The sequence below is a fragment of the Dendrobates tinctorius genome, unplaced genomic scaffold (assembly GCF_039654945.1).
Source record: "Dendrobates tinctorius isolate UK_male_01 unplaced genomic scaffold, ASM3965494v1 ptg000165l, whole genome shotgun sequence".
NCBI lineage: Eukaryota > Metazoa > Chordata > Amphibia > Anura > Dendrobatidae > Dendrobates > Dendrobates tinctorius.
The window spans coordinates 19866441-19886823 of NW_027361832.1; the positions used below are offsets into that span (position 1 = coordinate 19866441).

General features: G+C 47.8%; 1 protein-coding gene across 4 annotated transcripts in view; it reads right to left on the reverse strand.

Annotated features, from left to right (window-relative positions):
* The window catches only part of IMPA1 (inositol monophosphatase 1), a 79652-nt gene that overhangs the window by 39844 nt on the left and 19425 nt on the right, over nucleotides 1-20383 (reverse strand). For all 4 annotated transcript variants that reach the window (XM_073550557.1, XM_073550556.1, XM_073550558.1 and 1 more), the window contains 2 exons: nucleotides 12586-12719; nucleotides 1089-1193 (listed from right to left, as the gene is read on the reverse strand). In XM_073550557.1, coding sequence (XP_073406658.1) covers nucleotides 1089-1193; nucleotides 12586-12719 — 239 coding nt within the window. The remainder of the gene's footprint in view (nucleotides 1-1088; nucleotides 1194-12585; nucleotides 12720-20383) is intronic.

Consider the following 20383-nt stretch of genomic DNA (forward strand, 5'->3'; position numbering starts at 1 on the left):
ACTCCTCTACTTTACACCGTCGGGGACGTTTTAATTAATAGGAAAAATATTTTTCCTATTTTCTGCTGTCTATACATGGGGTGTGTCTTATAGTCCGAAAAATATGGTGTATTCTTTTCTTCGTTGATGGATCCCCCATGTCCTTATTTTTGCTAAGTTCATACTCTACACTAAAAATAACACTCTGTATTCAATGGGATGGTATGTATATGGCCCCAAAGATGTATGCTTTATAAATAAATGGATGTTTGATGGGGGGGAATAAAAATAAAACAAAATTTGGTGTAAGTTATTTATCGCGATCTCGCGGTCATTCGCGCAAAGGATTACTGCGACCGGGAGCGTGGAGAGAGGCGGGAAGGTTGCGCGGGAAAGTAAGAATAACAATATTTTTTATTTTTTTAATTATTTTTTACATCCTATCTTTTACTACTGATGTCGCATAGGCAGCCTCAATAGTAAAAAGTTGGTCACACTCGTCAAACACCATGTTTGACGAGTGTGACCAACCTGTCAATCAGTTCTCCAAGCGATGCTACAGATCGCTTGGAAAACGCTAGCATTCTGCAAGCTAATTACGCTTGCAAAATGCTAGTTTTTTCGCGGGAAAATCACGGGAATTTAAATGCGATTTTCCCGCGGAATGGAATCCGGAATTCTCGCGGTAATTTCGGCGAGAATTCCGCTACGCGTGCACATAGCCTAAAAGCGGTGGCCATATTTCAAAATTCCAAACTGCCAGCTTGTGTTATTTTTCCCTCCCCTTCTTCCAGTAGCCACAGCTAGTTTACTCTGGCGTCTATGTAGCCGTAAGAGGGCCTGTTTTTTTTTGTTTTGTTTTTTTTTTATGGGACAAGTTGTAGCTTTGAATGACGCTATCTGGTGTACTAATGTACTGCACGGCGAAGCAGACGGAGCCTTATGCTCCTGGGTACAAATAAGAAGTTTAAAGTCTTTGATGCAAATTTCCCATCGATTACAACAGGGAGTAAATCACCAATAAGCACCAGACTATTTAACAAACAGGTGATTATTTCTCTAACCCATACCTATAGGTTCTTAAACTGCACTCAAATTCACAAATTCACCTGTGAACAAAATTAGTGGTGCCATCAATGGGATCGATGATCCACGTTGGGTTGTCCGTCAGAATGCTCCCCTGACCTGCGGCCACGGACTCCTCTCCAATAAAACTGGAACAGATAAAGGAAATATTTCAGCCACATTTTGTGCATCATAAATTCAGGGAGGGATGGTCAATAGTGATGAGCGAGTATACTCGTTGCTCGGGTTTTCCCGAGCATGCTCGGGGGTGTCCTCCGAGTATTTTGGCGTGCTCGGAGATTTAGTTTCTGTCTCCGCGGCTGCATGATTTGTGACTGCTAGACAGCCTGAATACATGTGTGGAATGCCTGTTTGTTAGGGAATCTCCACATGTAATCAGGCTGTCTAGCAGCCGCAAATCATGCAGCTAAGATGACAGAAACTAAATCTCCAAGCACGCCAAAATACTCGGAGGACACCCGGGCATGCTCGGGAAAACCCGAGCAACGAGAATACTCGCTCATCACCATCACTAATGGTCAAGTATAGCATGTGCTCTTTGGCCTTCCAAATAAATAGCAATGACATTGCAAGTAACTGCAGACAGAACTAGGAAACCTGCCAGGCACAATATGGTTTTTCAATGATCCAGACTTCACAAAATTAATGAGAACTAAATAATTAAATAATTAGAGGACACACACTGGACATATCTGAGCCAGGTGACTAATGTAGAGATCCGTAAAAGAGACTATTGTGAGGGGGTGCGTATAGTAAGAGCTATTTTTAATGGTTTAAACACTCCAATTAATCAATACTAATTTTTTATATGGTTTCAATCAGTTTAATATAAATATATATATGTAATCTCAGGGAGTGTAGCAGAAGGTCATTTGTTGTTATCTTCTAACAAAGGAATGTTAATGACCGGTTATTTGTTGATAGTAAATGACCGGTTTTAAGGTACGGTCACACTTAGCGATGTACCAGCGATCCCGACCAGTGATATGACGCGGTCAGGATCGCTGGTACATCGCTAAGTGGTCGCTAGTGAGCTGCCACACAGGCAGATCTTACCAGCGGCTTCGCAGGGGTCGGGGGTCGCTACTTACCTGTCAGACGAGGCGATCCTGACGTCTTCCCGCCCGCGTCCACGCGTCGCTTGTCGTCACAGCAGGAAGCTGACGACGAGAAACGGCCCAGGACGTTCTCGCGCGATCAGCGATAACCAGCGGGGGAGCCGGTCGGAGGTAAGTATCAGACATAGCGATATCGCTATAACGTCACAAAAAAAAGTGGCGTTATAGCGATATTGCTAGCGATATCGCTTAGTGTGACAGACCCTTAAGGAGGTTTCTCCCTGGCATTCCAATGGAGATCAAAGCTTTTAATTGGGATACCTTGGATTCTTGAAGATATAAAAGATGACTGAACGCTTGGGGAGGAAGGGACATACACACAGCTTGATGGACTTCTACCTTGAGAATGTAATGTATGAAAAATGCTTGTTTTCTTTTTTTTTATGCACATGTATTTATTTTACTTTATTGCTTGTGTGTGTTATTTGAGTGACTGTTTATTTCTTATCTTTTATTAAGTAAATTCAATTTAGTTTACTCAATTCTCATGTGAACATTTCATATTCATCTCATTCACTGAATCTGTTACAAAACAGGGTGGTTGAATATTCCCACTGCACACCTCTTCTAAAGCGGTTTTAGGGCATGTGCACACGGTGCGGATTCTGCTGCGGATCTGCTGCAGTTCCGCAAGCATTGTACGGATTAGCTGTGGTTTTAAATCCGCAGCATGTCAATTCTTTCTGAGGATTCCGCAGTGGTTTGACACCTGTTCCATTGTGTCAAACCGCAGGGAAAAACTGCAGGCAAATCCACAGGTAACTTTACATGCGGATTTACCTGCAGCAGAATCCGCACTGTGTGCACATGCCCTTAGTAGATATGATTACCTGTGTAAACATAAAAGATGTTATTGGTGTTTTAGCCACTAGATGGCAGCGGTTTGCAGCTTGATACAACTGTCACCTGTATGTCAGTTGGCACACCAGGAGAGAACCAGTTGAGCACATTGCATCGCTACAGTTACATTCTGCGGCAGAGCAGGGAGAATCAATCTGCCGCTACGGAGTCCCTGAGCAGGCGGTGGGGGGTGATGCCAGCAGTGGGCCCCCCGCCCCTCATCGCAGGGTCAGCTGACAGGGAGCGCGCTGTCAGGAGATGAGCGGGAGTCGGGAGGAAGAGAGGTGAGTATTTTATTTTTTTGGGAGTGCATTATTTTACAGTCTGCCTATAGGGGGGGGGGGCTGCATAAGGCTTGGTTCACATTGCGTTAGGGGATGCATTTAGCGCATCCGTTACATAGTGGCATTAACGCTATGTAATGGATGCATTAACGCACCCATAGATTTCCATTATGTAGTGCATCGCTAACACATGCCATAATCGGCATACGTTGGCGATGTGCCTTTATTCTGTGACTAACCCTCGGACACGGTCTGCAGCGTTCGGGGGTCCGTCACCGCTAGGGCAGATGGAGAATCTGCGCTAGCGTGATCGCATAACGCGATCTTTAAAATGCACTTGCGTTAGAGCAGTCCGTTTTACGTATGCATTGAACGGACTGCGCTAACATAATGTGAACCTGGCCTTGCCTAACAGTCTGCCTATGGGGGGTGCGGTCTTACATTACGGTCTGCCTATGGGGGGTGCGGTCTTACATTACAGTCTGCCTATGGGGGGTGCGGTCTTACATTACAGTCTGCCTATGGGGGGTGCTGTCTTACATTAGTCTGCCTATGGGGGGTGCTGTCTTACATTACAGTCTGCCTAGGGGGGGTGCGGTCTTACATTACAGTCTGCCTAGGGGGGTGCGGTCTTACATTACAGTCTGCCTAGGGGGGTGCGGTCTTACATTACAGTCTGCCTATGGGGGGTGCGGTCTTACATTACAGTCTGCCTATGGGGGGTGCGGTCTTACATTACAGTCTGCCTATGGGGGGTGCGGTCTTACATTAGTCTGCCTATGGGGGGTGCGGTCTTACATTAGTCTGCCTATGGGGGGTGCTGTCTTACATTACAGTCTGCCTAGGGGGGTGCGGTCTTACATTACAGTCTGCCTATGGTGGGGTGCTGCCTTACCTTACAGTCTTCCTATGGGAGGGGGTGCTGCCTTACATTACAGTCTGCCTATGGGGGGGTGCTGCCTTACATTACAGTCTGCCTATGGGGGGCTGCTGCCTTACATTACAGTCTGCCTATGGGGGGGGTGCTGTCTTACATTACAGTCTGCCTAGGGGGGGGTGCTGCCTTACATTACAGTCTGCCTAGGGGGGTGCTGCCTTATATTACAGTCTGCCTATGGGGGGGTGCTGCCTTACCTTACAGTCTTCCTATGGGAGGGGGTGCTGCCTTACATTACAGTCTGCCTATGGGGGGGTGCTGCCTTACATTACAGTCTGCCTATGGGGGGCTGCTGCCTTACATTACAGTCTGCCTATGGGGGGGGTGCTGTCTTACATTACAGTCTGCCTAGGGGGGGGTGCTGCCTTACATTACAGTCTGCCTAGGGGGGTGCTGCCTTATATTACAGTCTGCCTATGGGGGGGGTGCTGCCTTACCTTACAGTCTTCCTATGGGAGGGGGTGCTGCCTTACATTACAGTCTGCCTATGGGGGGTGCAGTCTTACATTATAGTCTGCCTATGGGGGGGGGTGCTGTCTTACATTACAGTCTGCCTATGGGGGGGTGCTGCCTTACCTTACAGTCTTCCTATGGGAGGGGGTGCTGCCTTATATTACAGTCTGCCTATGGGGGCCTGCTGCCTTACATTACAGTCTGCCTATAGGGGGGTGCGGTCTTACATTACAGTCTGCCTAGGGGGGTGCTGTCTTACATTACAGTCTGCCTATGGGGGGGTGCTGTCTTACATTACAGTCTGCCTATGGGGGGGTGCGGTCTTACATTACAGTCTGCCTATGGGAGGGGGTGCTGCCTTACATTACAGTCTGCCTATGGGGGGGGTGCTGCCTTACATTAGTCTGCCTATGGGGGGGGTGCTGCCTTACATTACAGTCTGCCTAGGGGGGTGCTGCCTTACATTACAGTTTGCCTATGGGGGGCAGCATTATACTATATTGAGGACTATCTGGTGTATTAGGCTACTTTCACACATCAGGTTTTCGGCGTCAGGCGCGATCCGGAGTCGTGCCGGAGCGCCGGATCCGGCAAATATTTCATAAAACCGGATGTGACGGATCCGTTTTTCTGCCGGATCCGTCTTGTTCTTGACAGACAAAACCGGATCCGTCTCATCCGGTTCATCCGTTTTTCGATCCGTTTTTCGACGGATTACGCCGGATCCGGTTTTTAAAAACACCCCTTGTGGCCTTCCGAACGGGATTGGCTACTGGAAAACTATATATAGCGTGTTCCTACAGCCCTTCTTTGACAGGTTGGAGAGGAGAAAGTGCAGGTTGGAGAGAAGAGCAAGTTACTGGCGAAGATGGATGTTGTCATTGGAAATATTTTGAAGAATTTGGCGGATTTTACAGCGGAGGCGAATCGTTTGAGGGTGATTGTTCTGGAGAAGGAGAGAGCGAGACAGCAGCGCATCAGGCATCGTAGATGACGTTTGTGGATCCACCCCATCACAGCCAAGAGAATGACGCGTGGGGTCTATTCTACACTCTGCATGGACCTTAGACGAAACCCAGATACATTTTTTGGATATGTTAGGATGAAAATGGAGAATTTTGATTACTTGGTGGAGCACATTGCACACCTCATAAGAAAAGCGGACACCTATTGCCGCTTCTCTGTTTCACCCGCAGAGCGTCTGATGGTGACTTTAAGGTAAGCCACATTTATTGGATATGCTCGCATCAGAGCACACTTTCACTGCAATCTTGTTGGTGGTAGTTTGTATCTCCAAGTGTTATAGCTGAGTTTTGGTATGTAATGCTGTGATTTAAAACTAATTGATTGTTCTTTAATTCCCCACAGATTTCTTGCAACTGGAGAATCCCTTTCGTCACTGCATTTCCAGTACAGACTCGGGATTTCCACCATATCTGGAATAGTGAAGTACACATGCCGTGCACTGTGGGACTCCTTAGCTGAAGAGTTTTTACCAGAGGCCACAACAGAGAGGTGGATTGAAATTTCAGAAAAGTTTCAACAGATATGTCAGTTTCCCAACTGCTTGGGCGCTGTGGACGGGAAACATATCCGCATTGTAAAGCCAGCCGGATCGGGATCGGAATATTTCAATTACAAGAAATATTTTTCAATTGTCCTCATGGCCATCGCTGACGCGGAATACAAATTTATTGCTGTTGATATTGGGGCCTATGGCCGCTCCAATGACTCTCAAGTTTTCAAACTGTCTGCCATGGGGCGTAAACTGTATGGAAACACCTTCCAGTTCCCACCCCCTAGACCGCTGCCGCAAACATCTGGCCCACCTATGCCATTTGTCTGTGTAGGGGATGAAGCCTTCCAGCTGTCAGAACACCTTTTGAAACCGTACGGTAGCAGAGGATTGTCAAGAACAAAACGCATTTTTAATTACCGCCTCACAAGAGCAAGAAGAATGGTTGAATGTACCTTTGGTATTCTGACAGCCAAATGGCGGGTCCTATTGACTGCGATCAACCTCAAGACAGAAACTGTGGACGAGGTGATCAAAGCTTGCGTGGTACTCCACAATTTTGTTATCTGCAAGGAACCCATTTCCATTGAGGACACCTCTGAAGAAACCACCTTGCAAGATTACCATGACATTACCACTAGAAGTTCTGTGACGGTTTCAGTAATGAGGGACAATTTTGCACAATACTTTATGTCACCTCAAGGCAGAGTACACTGGCAGGATGACAGAGTGTGAAAGATTTGTGCCCTTAACCAAAATTGTGTACCTTCTGTACCAACAGTATATACCTTTGCCAACCAAAGTTGGCTATCTTGTCATGGTCTTACTATTTTTAGCTTTAGGCCACAGGTGTGTACCTGGTTGTGTTTTATGCAAAGTATTTCACCTTTTAACAAAAGTTGTGTACATTGTTAGGAAATCACCAACAATAAACACAACTTTTTAGGTGAAATACTTTAATAAACTTTTTTAATAAAGCTTTGAAACCATAAAACTGGTCATTTTTATTAAAATACACACATATTATAAATCTGTGTAGTGTGGGGTGGAAATACTGCTGGAGGGGCTGCGGGACACTTCGACACTGGGAGTGTGGAGAGAGGACTGGGATCGTGGTGGGGAAGGAACAGTTAGAGGTGAAGGTGTGGAAAAAGCTACAGAATGGGTGGACATGTGGGAGGCAGAAGAGGTGGTGGGCGGTGGAGTGGAGGATTGGGCAGGGACTGTAGGAGCAGATGATGTTGATGGCAAGTTGTATGGGGAAGGAGTTTGGTATGGGGCAGGTTGCTGGAAGTGGGGAGATGTCTGGTACTGGGGAGGTTGCTGGTACTGGGGAGGTGGCTGGTACTGGGGAGGTGGATGGTATGTAATAGGAGGGGGAGGATGGAAAGTGGCTGGAGGGGGTGCAGGTGGAGGAACTACTGGGGTGGGAAGAGGAGGTTGGGAGGTAACGTGCTGGAGAGCACCGTGGCATGAATGCATTACATGCATCTGCTGGGTAGGAGAGAGCGTTTCCATGCGCTCCACAACAGACCTGAAAAAGGTGTGGTTTGGCGAAGATCTTGCTTCTGAATGCATGGTTTGCAGAAGTGTCTTCACCTCCAGAATGCTGGAGTTGATCTGCTGAAAGCCTGCGGAGATTTGCTCTGACAAGACTTTTAGACAGTTCTGGAAAGATGCATTCAGATGCAAGAACTCTGGCGCATAAGTCTTTTCCTGACCCCTCTGCCGCTGCCGCCCAGTACCCGCAGGTGTACTAGAGGTGGCAGGGGCAGAAGGGTGGGGTAAAGGGAAAGCGATCTCCTCACCAGCAGCTTCATGTAATGTAGGCGGCCACGATGCTCCTGTGCTGGTGGATGGGACAGAGGGGTCGAATGTGTGGGAAGGCTGTGAAGGTGCAGATGTACCGGGGCGGTCGAAGTGTCCCTCGGTGACGGTCTCCTCAGGGATCGCCTCAGAAGGGTCCAACCGTGCAGGCTCCCGAGTGCTGCTCACCGTGCTGTGGAATAAAGAGAAAAAAAAAATTAAAAAAGTGACATGGCATGGCCCTGGCTGAAAAAAAATTGTTACATCTAAACATTTTTTTTTCACATGTGGTGTGTAATATTTACCTTCTGGTGACCATTGTATCCCGGAGGAACGACAGGGCTTGTGCGTACTTGTACTTGCTCCTGCGTCCTCCAGATCCACTCGGGGCCCGCATCTCTTTATTGAACTCCTTGAAACGATCTCTCACAGACCGCCACCGCTTCACAATTCTGTCCCCTGAAACGAGAAAGGACAAAGTGGTTAGGACAAAGTGGTTAGTATACAACATCAGTGTTTCCCAAACTCCAGTCCTCATGGTCCCCAGGGGTCATGTTTTCAGGATTTCCATAGTAAATAGAAATCCTGAACACATGATCCGTGGGGACCACGAGGACTGTTGTTCGGGAAACATTGGTTTACATCAAGCAACCGGTACTGTATATACTTACGCTCTTTAATCTGGGCCCGAGCATCGAGGTCCTCCCAGCGGTCCACAAGGAGCGAACAGATTTCCTCCCAGAGTCGTCGGGTAACGATCAGGTCAGCGTGGCGGCGGTCAGCCATATTCCAGAGCGGCTCCCTTTCTCTGACGAGATCGATGAGGTGGTCCACATCGATTCCTCCATCCTCACCGTCAGAGTCGGGAGCACGCTGTGAAGGCTGTTAAAGAAAAAGTCAAAAATAACATAATTAGCCTCCACAAAAGAAATGAAATAAAAAGTGCAAAAAAACAAAGCAAAAATATTTATACTTACACGCTGGTGACCGCCGCGTTGCTGTCGCCGACGACCCTGGGAGGCACTGCGAGGACCTCTTGGCCGAGCACCAGATTGGGAAGACTAGAGAAGAAAACAAAAAATGTTATGTCTTTGGATGTAGGCATTTGTTTGCTGTGTGTGGTCTGCAGAACATTGTTTTCTATGTGTTGTGTGTAGTGTGATGTTGTGTTTCTGCGTTTGATGCCAAAAACTTACCAATTGTGAGCCCACTCCAGGTGTCTGTCCACCCATTCCTTCTTCTTCTGGGAGCTCCTCTTCATCTTGTGATTCCTGTTTTGAAATAAAAGGCAATGAATAGATATATATTACAGAGATGATGGATTTTGGAAATAAAAACTTACCGTCAAACGCTGACGATGCGAGGGAGGGCTCCAGAAGAAGATGTGTTGTCCTGTTGATGGCCAGACTCCATGGCTGTGGGTATTGCTGCTGCTGTTGCTGCTGCCAGTGATGCCATTTCTGCTGCATCTCTTGGGCGGCTGTTGAATAACGAGAAACAAAGGTCCAATGAATATCTTGATATTCCATGGCCCTAGTTTGGAGGAATGGGGGATTTGATAATTACCGTCTCTCATCTGCTGCTGGACTCCCCTCCTCAGCATGTTCCATTTGCTGCTCCATTTGGCGTGGTGGTGGTGCTGATGGTGCTGCAGTGGTCTCCTGCCTTCTCCTGCGCCTGGTTGCTGTCTTGGGTGGCATGTTGGGTGTGGCTGAGGGTACCACTGTCTTTCTTTTATATATGTGTCTTGTGGGCAGAGCCTACTGAGCATGCTCAGACCAAAAAAAACGGATCCGGCGCATTGCGGCGCTCATAGGCTTTCATTGTGTGAAAAAGCCGGACGCGCCGGATCCGGCGTGTCCGGCTTTTTCGCCGGAGACAAAAAACGTTACAGTAGCCGTTTTTTCCAGACGCCGGATTGAGACACATTGCCGGATCCGGCGAAAACCGGATGAAACGCATGGCCATCCGGCGCAAATGCAAGTCAATGGGGGGGAAACCGGATCCGGCATTGCATTTCGCCGGATCCGGTTTTTGTCAAAAGCGCCGGATCGCGCCTGACGGCGAAAACCTGATGTGTGAAAGAGGCCTTATGCTACATTGATGCTATCTAGGGGGCCATCAAAAAGTTTGGGGGATAGTAAGGGGTCAGTATATGTACAGTGAGGGGACATTACACTGTGTATAAGAGAGCATCATACTGTGTATAGGGGAGCTGTACGGGGGGGGGGACTCTGGACATTACTAAATGTAAAGTGGGCACTTATTGTTATAGGGGCACACAGGGCAATATTACTTTCTTGGGGACAAAATGTTGACACCATTTTCTAGGGCACTTGAACCCAGCATCACTATACTGAAGAGGGTGGCTTTAGAATTTAAAGGGAACAGAGAATCACCCAGCAGGTGCTGTAATAGGGACACCTACGGCGGCAGCAGTGGCTCAGTAGTAGGGTATCAGTACGATGAGGGGTTTGTGCAGGTTGGGGATAGATGGTGATGGGGCTGGAATATGAGAAGCGAAACGTGTCTTTGTTGTAATCTCTGCAGCCGAGTCCTGGCTGGAGAACTGTCATTGTCGGTCTGGGCCAGATGGAAAAGACGTGAAAAGTGAATGATTCCATCAGAAAGAACGTCGGCGGTAAGACACTATCTGTAACTTTCCTGCGATCTCTTATATGTTCTGTAGGACTAGTATTTACCACTGACCATATGGCGGTAATATCAGTATTGGTCTTTATATAGAAATTATTTTTCAGTAACAGCGTGGTCCTCTGCTGAGGGTCTCCCCCACTATTAGGGTGCGTCACTGAGTTGTAATCAAGGTTACCTGGTTAGGGGCCACTCAGAAGTTTCACCCCACCGAACCAAAACCCTAGCTACGCCTCTGCTCCTTGGTGATTCTGTACTGCTGTTATATCTCCGGTTCTGAAACTTGGCTAGTTCTCCGACTTCCCTCCTGTCTACGCCCCTGGTTACCACGTTCCTGTCTGGTTTCTGACTTCGGCTTGTATTGCACAATCCTTCTGTCTTATCCCTAGGGTCCTGCGTTACCCTCCGGTTACTGATCTCGGCTGTCTGACCTCGCTCCCGGCTCCAGCTTTCATTCTCTATGCCGTACGGGAGTAAGCTCCACCTCCGGCCACTCCCCCGGTGGTCACATGTCTCAGGTCCTGCTCTCGTGCAGGCCGCACGCTCTGACTCTAGACTACTGCTCCCTCCTTGCTCCCCTTGGTGTTCATCACATATTCTTAGTTGTGACCGCCTGGTATTGAGGCTTATTCCCATAGACGAGACTGAGCTGCTCTCGCTGTAATACCTAGCACAGTCACTACTAGAAGTACAGGGCTATGCCTAGAAAACATTAGAGGGGATTCTGCGCTCAGGAGAAAACAGTCCCTTCAACTGAAAGGCAGGAGTTCAGAAATTTAGACTTCACCTATCCTACACAGATCAAAACTCAGAATAAGCCATTATGTGTGCATATAACGAATAACACTACTTATGGCCATTATATGACGTGTTCTTTGTTTTCCCCCCTCTATACAGAGCCCCATCGTGCAGACAGCCCTCTTCTCCTCCCCCTGTATACAGCATCATCCTGTAGAACTTCTCTCCTCTTAGTTAGTGGCACACCGCTGCTTCGAGGCATGAGCTCTGCTCTAAAATGAAGGGGGCTCCAGAGCTTTCCGTGACATCGATCCTCACATTAACGCTCCATAACAGACATGTCCCAGGGCAGAGCTATGATGGTAGGATGCCAACTGAGAGACTGCACATAACAGACCACGGACACCTGAACTACTATAGGACAGCTTCAATGGCAACAGGAGGGAAAACAGAGCCTGGAGGGGCGGTGATAGGTGCTAAACGGGGCAGATTTAAAATTGGGTTATATGAGCACAAATAAATGAATAGATGTGTACATTACTACAAGAACACGTTGTGATACGGGGAACAGCCCTTTAATGCTAATAAGCTATTCATTTTGCAGTCCTGGGAGACCCCTTTAATGCACTTGTAACAGACTGACTGTCGGTAAAGTTGGCACAATAATTTAAGAAATATAGTGCACATTTTAAAGTTACACTTTAGGAAAATATCTGCAGAATTTCTCAAATCTTCCAAAATGTATCTATAGGGCCCGATTCATCAAAACCAGTGTTCACACCGGTCTTATTAGAGGGCGTGCAGGAGTCAGACCCTCCCGATTCATAGAGAGGCGTAGGATCAGAAGTGCCGGACAATTGGCGTACACCTGTGTGCGCCTCTCCACAAATCCTACTCCAGTCCCTGCAGGAGTAACATTTGTGGCATAGTGAATGCTACTGCTCTTCATGAAATTGATGAGCGGTGGTCTGCACGCCCCCGTCCAGTCCCAACCATTTTAGCGGAGAAACTAATGAAGACACCAACAGTTGTAAAATTCGGTGCAAGTATGAGTTGTGCCTAAATTTTGAGATTTTTCAAAAGCCTTCACGACAGAATTCTAGCGTGAAAGGCCGGCTTTGATAAATCAAGGCCATAATCTCTATAAAATTATTCATTAACTATATATAACCTTGCCTGTGAGACGGATATTTCTCTTTGATGGAGGAGATAATCATCTCTTCAACTTTCTGATCTGTAGCCGTCACTAGATCTGCCGGTGAGCTCTTCACCATCACAGAAACGTCCTCTTTCAGTGCTGCACATACCACCTGCAAAGCAACGGGACAAATATCGAAAAGGACTTCCGATGAGATGACATTCATCTACAATCCTCGAGAAAACAGAACAGATTATTTACATAAATATATATTGAAATTATGAATGCTTTAAGTTGGAAGGGACCTCCTGAGTCATCTGGTCCAACCCCCTGCTCAAAGCAGGATTCCCTAAATCATCTCAGTCAGATGTCTGTCCAGCCTCTGTTTGAAGACTTGCATTGAAGGAGAACTCACCACCTCTCGTGGCAGCCTGTTCCTTTCATATATCACCATCACTGTCAAAACATTTTTTCTAATATCTAATCTGTCTCTCCTCTCATTGCTTCTAGTCTTTCCTTGTGCAAATGAGAATAAAGATGATCCTTCTACAATGTGACAGCCCTTTAGATATTTGTAGACAGCTATTAAGTCTCCTCTCAGTCTTCTCTTCTGCAAGCTAAACATTCCCAAATCCTGCAACCTTTCCTCATAAGACAGGGTTTGCAGACCGGTCACCATTCTGGTCGCTCTTCTCTCAACTTGCTCCAGTTTGTTGATCTCTTTTTTAACCCCTTTCTGCCATGTGACGTACTATCCCGTCCATGTGCCCTGGGACTTAATTCCCAAGGACGGGATAGTACGTCACAGCGATCAGCGGCGCTCACAGAGCGCCGCTGATCGCACCCGGGTGTCAGCTGATTATCACAGCTGACACCCGGCACAATGTGTCAGGGGAGGTCAGGGACCGCCCCCGACACTTTAACCCCTGGCACAATGCGATCAAACACGATCGCGGTGTACCGGGGGTTAAAGGAAGCATCGGCAGGGAGGGGGCTGCCTGCGTGCTTCCCTGAGACCCCCAGAGCAGCGCAATGTGCAGCGCTGCTCCGGGGGTCTCCTTGCCTGCAGGTCCCCGAATCCAAAATGGCGACGGGGACCTTCGGGGGCCTGCAGGGAGCTGGATTCCTCGCTGCCTGCAAAGCGAAGGCATGAGAAAAGCCTGTGCAGTGCCTGTGACAGATCAGCGATCTGTCACATGACAGTGATGTCCCCCCCCCGGGACAATGTAATAAAGTTTAAAAAAACAAAAAAAAAAAAAAAAAGTGTAAAAAAAATAATAAAAAAAAAAAAAAAAAAAATCGCTAAATAAATAAAAAATATTCCCTAATAAATTCATTTTTTGGAAATTAAAAAAACAACAAAAAAAAAAACAATAAAAGTACACATATTTGGTACCGCCGCGTCCGTAACGACCCGCCCTATAAAACTGTCCCATTAGTTAACCCCTTTAGCGAACCCCTTAAAAAAAATAAAAAACAAAGCAAAAAATAATGATTTATCATCATACAGCCGAACAAAAAGTGCAATAACGCGCGATCAATAAGATGCATATAAATATCCATGACCGCTGAAAACGTCATCTTGTCCTGCAAAAAACGAGCCACCATACAGCATCATCAGCAAAAAATTAAAAAAGTTATAGCTCGCAGAATAAAAAGTGATGCAAAAATAATAATTTTTTACATAAAATTGTTTTCATTGCATAAAAGCGTCAAAACATAACAAAAGACATAAATGAGGTATCGCTGTAACCGTACTGACCCGAAGAATAAAACCGCATTATCAATTTTACCGCACGCGGAACGGTGTAAACGCACCCCCCAGAAGAAATTCATGAAACGCTGTTTTTTGTTCATTCTGCGTCCCAAAAATCGGAATAAAAAGCGATCAAAAAATGTCACGTGCTCGAAAATGATACCAATAAAAACGTCAACTCGTCCCGCAAAAAATACGACCTCACATGACTCGGTGGGTCAAAATACGGAGAAATTATAGCTCTCAATATGTGGTGATGCAAAAACTATTTTTACGATAAAAAGCGTCTTTTAGCGTGTGACAGCTGACAAACATAAAAACCGCCATAAATAGTAAATCAAACCCCCCGTTATCACCCCCTTAGTTAGGGAAAAATAATAAAATTAAAAAATAGGCATTAGACCTACCGGTAATTATGTTTCCAGGAGTCCATCCTGACAGCACCAGGGAGGACGTCCCTCACCTCCTTGCAGGGACAGGAAGAGCACACAAGAGGTTAAAAACAGTCTCCACCCCCATTCCCTCAGTGTCTTTTCCAAGTACCACACCGTGGATGATGCAACTGAACACTTTATTCACAGAATCATATTACGACATATGACATTAATTCGGGAAGGGAACTATCCGTGCTGTCAGGATGGACTCCTGGAAACATAATTACCGGTTGGTCTAATGCCTATTTTCCAGGACGTCCCTCCTGACAGCACCAGGGAGAGTACCAAATTATCCCCTTAGGGTGGGATGACTGCCTGGAGAACCATTCTCCCGAAAGCAGTCTGTTGGTTAGATAACACATCTAATTTGTAATGCTTACAGAATGTGTCCAACCTGGACCAGGTTGCGGCCCTACAGATTTAGTTTACTGAAGCCCCTGCTCTTTCCGCCCAGGACACTTATAAAGCCCGTGTTGAGTGAGCTTTTAACCCTTCTGGGGAAGGAACCCCCTGAGAAACATAGGCTAAACTGATTAGTGATGTTATCCATCTTGCGATGGAGGCTTTTGAGGCTTTTTTTCCTTTGTTTTTCCCCCAAAGAGTAAAAATAGGTTATGGTCCTGTCTCCAACCCTGTGTGGCCCCGATGTAATCAATCACTGCCTGGCGTACGTCTAATTCGTGCAGGGCCCCTTCTTTATCATTTGAGGGGTTCTCACAAAAGGAAGGTAAAACTATTTCCTGGTTTAAGTTTTGGACTGATGCAACTTTGGGCAAAAAGGTGGGGTCTAATCTCATGATTATTCGATCCTCCCAGATTCGGAGATATGGGTCTCGGATAGATAGCGCCTGTATCTCACTTATCCGTTCTGCAGTGGTGATCGCCACTAAGAATGCTACCTTCATGGTTCGATGTGAGATGGGCATCTCCTGACTCTGGATAAAGGGATCTGAGCAAAGGGACTGCAGGACAAGACTAAGATCCCATGGGGGGACTGACCTCCTGACTGTGGGACGTAACCTCTGAGTTGCCCTGATAAATCTTATTACCAAGGGATGGGAGGCCAAGGGGTAGTCCAGAAAGGCGCTTAATGCCGAGATCTGGACCTTCAGCGTGCTAGGCCTAAGTCCTTTATTAAAGCCCGTCTGAAGAAAATCCAGTATCTTTGGGATGTCCGGCTTTCCTTCCGCTGAGTCGGGCCTGCCACAATCCAGACAGAATCTTTTCCAAATTTTGTGGTATATCGCAGAAGTTTTCTGCTGGCCTGAATAGTCGATATGACCTGGTCTGACAGGCCTCGAGCCCTCAGGATCTGCCGTTCAGGATCCAGGCTGACAGGTGAAGTCTTCCTGGATCTTGGTGAAGAACCGGCCCATGGTGAATGATGTCTTCCCTCTGTGGAAGCAGCAGTGGTCGATCTTCTGCCATAATCCCCAGGAGTGGAAACCAGCTCCGTTTCGGGGAATAAGGTGCTATCAGTAGCACTCTTGCCTGATCCTCCTGAATCTTCCTGAAGATGGCTGGAATGAGAGCTATCGGGGGAAATGCATATGAGAGAGTCTGCCCCCACTTTTGGCTTAGGGCGTCTACCCCTTCTGGATTGTCCAACGGATTCAGAGAGAAAAACCTGTACGTCTTCGTATTCTTTCTGGTTGCGAAGAGGTCTATCTGCGGTCTTCCCCAGCGCTGTCATAAGGTCTGAAAGATCTCTGTGTTCAGCTCCCACTCCGTGGGACAGATCTTCTGCCTGCTTAAGTAATCTGCCACTGTGTTTTGCGACCCTTCGAGATGGATGGCTGTTACTGACATAACCGTATTTTATGCCCAGGAAAAGATCTTTTTGCCAGGTCCTGGAGTGCCCAATGCCATGTTACTCCTTGATGCCGGAGGAAGGATACCGCCGTCACATTGTCCGATAGAATCTTGACATGTTGATTTCTTAGTTTGTCCTGATTTCTTCTTAGGGCCTCCCATGTGGCGTACAGTTCCTTGTAGTTGGAGGAGGTGGACCGCATGTTTGCCGGCCATTCTCCCTGAAGAATTCTGCCTTCTAGATGAGCCCCCCAGCCCCATTTGCTGGCATCTGTAGTGATTATGACGCATGGGGAGGTGATCCAGGGGACACCTTTCCTTAAGTTTTGTCGCTGCATCCACCACACCAGGGATCGTTTTACTGCTGGAGACAAGCAGTAGGGAGGTCTAGTGACGATCCCAGGCGGTCAGTACTTCTTTTTGAAGGGTTCTCGCATGGAACTGTGCCCATCGGACACAAGGGATGCAGGATGTCATGAGGCCCAGAGCTCGCATGGCTATTCTGATGGAAACGCGGCCTTTTTGAAGTTCCTTCATGCTGTCCCGTATCCTTGTCTGTTTTTCTGGTGGTAAGAAGGAAGTTCTGCTTCTGGAGTCCAGTAGTACCCCCCAAAAAATCTTTCTTCTTTCTGGTACTAGGTTCGATTTTTCTTTGTTTATGATCCAGCCCAAAAACTCTAGAACCTCTATTGTCTTCTTGTGTCGCCGTAGTTCTTCTGCCGATCTCGCCACCAGGAGGAAGTCGTCTAGGTATGGAATGATGATTATTCCACAATTTCTTAGGAACGCCACTACATCTGCGATTAGCTTCGTGAAGACTCGAGGCGCCGAGGCCAGACCAAAGGGAAGACACCGAAATTGAAAGTGGCAGGTCCGATTCTGAAGTCTTACTGCGAACCTCAGGAATCTCTGATCTTGGGTGAATTGGCACCTGATAGTAGGCACTTTTCAGGTCCAGGGTACACATCAGGGCAATCTTGTCTATCAAATGGACTCTGAATCTGATTGATTCCATTCGGAATCTTTTGTACGTGACCCAGGCATTTAAGGGTTTCAGATTTATAATGGTACGGGATTCTCCGGACGGTTTTGCGATGGTAAATAGGGACGAATAGTGGCCCGCCCCAATTTCTGCCCTGGGAACCGGAATTACCACCCCTAAGTTTGCCAGTTCTGTCACATCGACCCACATCTGGGAGTCGTCTTTTATTCTGAGAGGAGAAATGGACCTTTCGGGGGGAGGGGATGAAAATTCTATTTAGTAACCCTCTGCTATTGTTCTCAGTACCCACTGATTTTTTGTGATCTGAGACCACTGGGAACTGAATTCTCTGAGTCGACCCCCTATGTTGGTATAGTCATGTTTTCCTGGATCTAGTACGTGATCCAGAATGGGGGGGCTCTAGATCTTCCAGCTCTAGAGTGGGTGCTACCGTAGGAACACCTCTGAGAGCTCCCTTGGTACCTATAGTACTGCTGCCTTCTTCTATATCCCCCGGGTCTACGAAAGGGCTGGTCCCTAGGCTTCTTTTCCTCAGGGAACCCTTCCTTTTCATCGGATGCTTTTTCTAATATATCATCCAATGCAGGGCCAAAAACTTTTAACCCGGAGAAGGGAAGGGCACACAGCTTATTTTTAGATGCTCCATCCCCAGTCCAGGTCTTTAACCAGATGGCTCTGCGTGCCGAATTCGACAAAGAGCTATTCCGGGCGGCAATTCTAACAGATTCCGCCGATGTGTCGGCTAGGAAGGCTGTGGCTGACTTCATGATCGGAAAAGAATCTATACTTTCTTCCCTTGGGGCTTTGTTAGTTAAATGTTCCTCTAACTGGCCCAACCATAAACACATAGACCTTGCTACCGAAGTAGCTGCTACGTTTGTCTTAATTAAGGCTGCTGATGTTTCCTAGGCTCGCCTTAGCAGGTTATCCGCCTTCCTATCCATGGGATCCCTCAGACTAGACGCGTCCTCAAAGGGAATCGATGTTTTCTTGGCTACTTTTGCCACAGGGACATCAATCTTGGGAACTACCTCCCACTCTTATGTCCTCGGGGTCGAAGGGGAGCCGTCTCTTAAAGTCCCAGGATATCACGAGACGTTTTTCCGCCTCCTCCCATTCCTCCAGGACCATAGCTCGCACATGGTCGTTCACAGGAAATACCACTTTTCTCTGCGCCCTAAGGCCCCCGAACATCATGTCCTGCCTGGACTGAGGTTTCTGGACCTCCTCAATCTGCATTGTGTCTCTGACCGCCTGTACCAGATTGTCAGTATCATCCGAGGAAAAGAGGTATCTTTTCCCATACTCAGGTTCGCTAGTGCCCAGCTTGCCTTCTTCTTGATCCGACTCCGAGGAGTAGGACCCTTCCACCGAACTAAGCTTCATCTCCTGCCTGGATCGCTTAGTACTGGGGCCTGGACTGGCTGGCTGGGACAGGGTGGCCACAGAAGCCTGGACCTCCTCTCGAATCAGCGATCTCATCTCCGATGGGCGGACAGCCATCCCTCCTTCATTACTTTGGCCGTACAGGTGTCGCACAGCAACTTCTTGTGCTTGCTGGGGAGCTTAACCCTGCATACGGGGCACTTATTGGGCTTCCCTGGGTCTTTCTCCGCCTGCTTGGTTGTGGGAGTGGGTGCTGTCAGTTGTGCCTTTTCCTGCATAGTGCAAGAGAGGGACAGTCAGGCTCTGATCTGGGCAGTCCGGGTCTCTGTCGGTCGGTCTGCGCTATGCGCACTTACCCCATCCGGGTCGATTCTGCCCTGGTTCTCCATTGCTGTTTGAGAGCCTCTGTGAGATCAGGACAGAGGACGCTGCCTGTCTCGCTGGTACCGCTCTCTGCTCCTTCAGAGCGCTCACCAGCAGCCTGTATTTCCGGCGCTCTGACGTCACCGGAAGTGCGTTGCGGCCCCTCTGCACACGACTTTCGGTCCCCGTGCTGCAGCCGGCGTCGGAGCCGAAAGCCTCCGCTGCGGGAGGAAGCAGCTCTACCCAGGGGGCTCGTCCTCCCCTGGTCTCTGCGGCTGAGGGACCCCCACCCAGGAGGGTTTCAGTGCCGGGGTCACTTCGCAGGAGGAAGGATTGGCAGGGCCGCCTGATCCCCCTGGACCCCTCCGGTAAGCCGACTCCTCTTGTGCGTCCCTCCTTGCAGGGACAGGAAAAACACTGAGAGAATGGGGGTGAAGACTGTTTTTAACCTCTTGTGTGCTCTTCCTGTCCCTGCAAGGAGGCGAGGGACGTCCTCCCTGGTGCTGTCAGGAGGGACGTCCTGGAAAAATGTATTTATTTCCATTTTCCCATTAGGGCTACGATTAGGGTTAGGGGTGTGTTAGGGTTAGAGTTAGAATTGGGGGGTTTCTACTGTTTGGGCACATCAGGTGCTCTCCAAACGCAACATGGCGTCTGATCTCAATTCCAGCCAATTCTGCGTTGAAAAAGTCAAATGGTGCTCCTTCCCTTCCAAGCTCTGCCATGCGCACAAACAGTGTTTTACCCCCACATATGGGGCACCAGCCTACTCAGGACAAATTGCAAGACAACTTTTGGGGTCCAATTTCTCCTGTTACCATTAGAAAAATAAAAAATTGGGGGCAAAAATATTTTTGTGGAAAAAAATATGATTTTTTTTTATTTTCACGCCCAGGTGTTATAAACTTCTGTGAAGCACTTGGGGGTTCAAAGTGCTCACCACACATCTAGATAAGGTCCGTGGGGGGTCTAGTTTCCAAAATGGGGTCACTTGTGTGGGTTTTCCACTGTTTAGGTACATCAGGGGCTCTCCAAAGGCAACATGACACCTGAAGACCATTCCATCAAAGTCTGCATTCCAA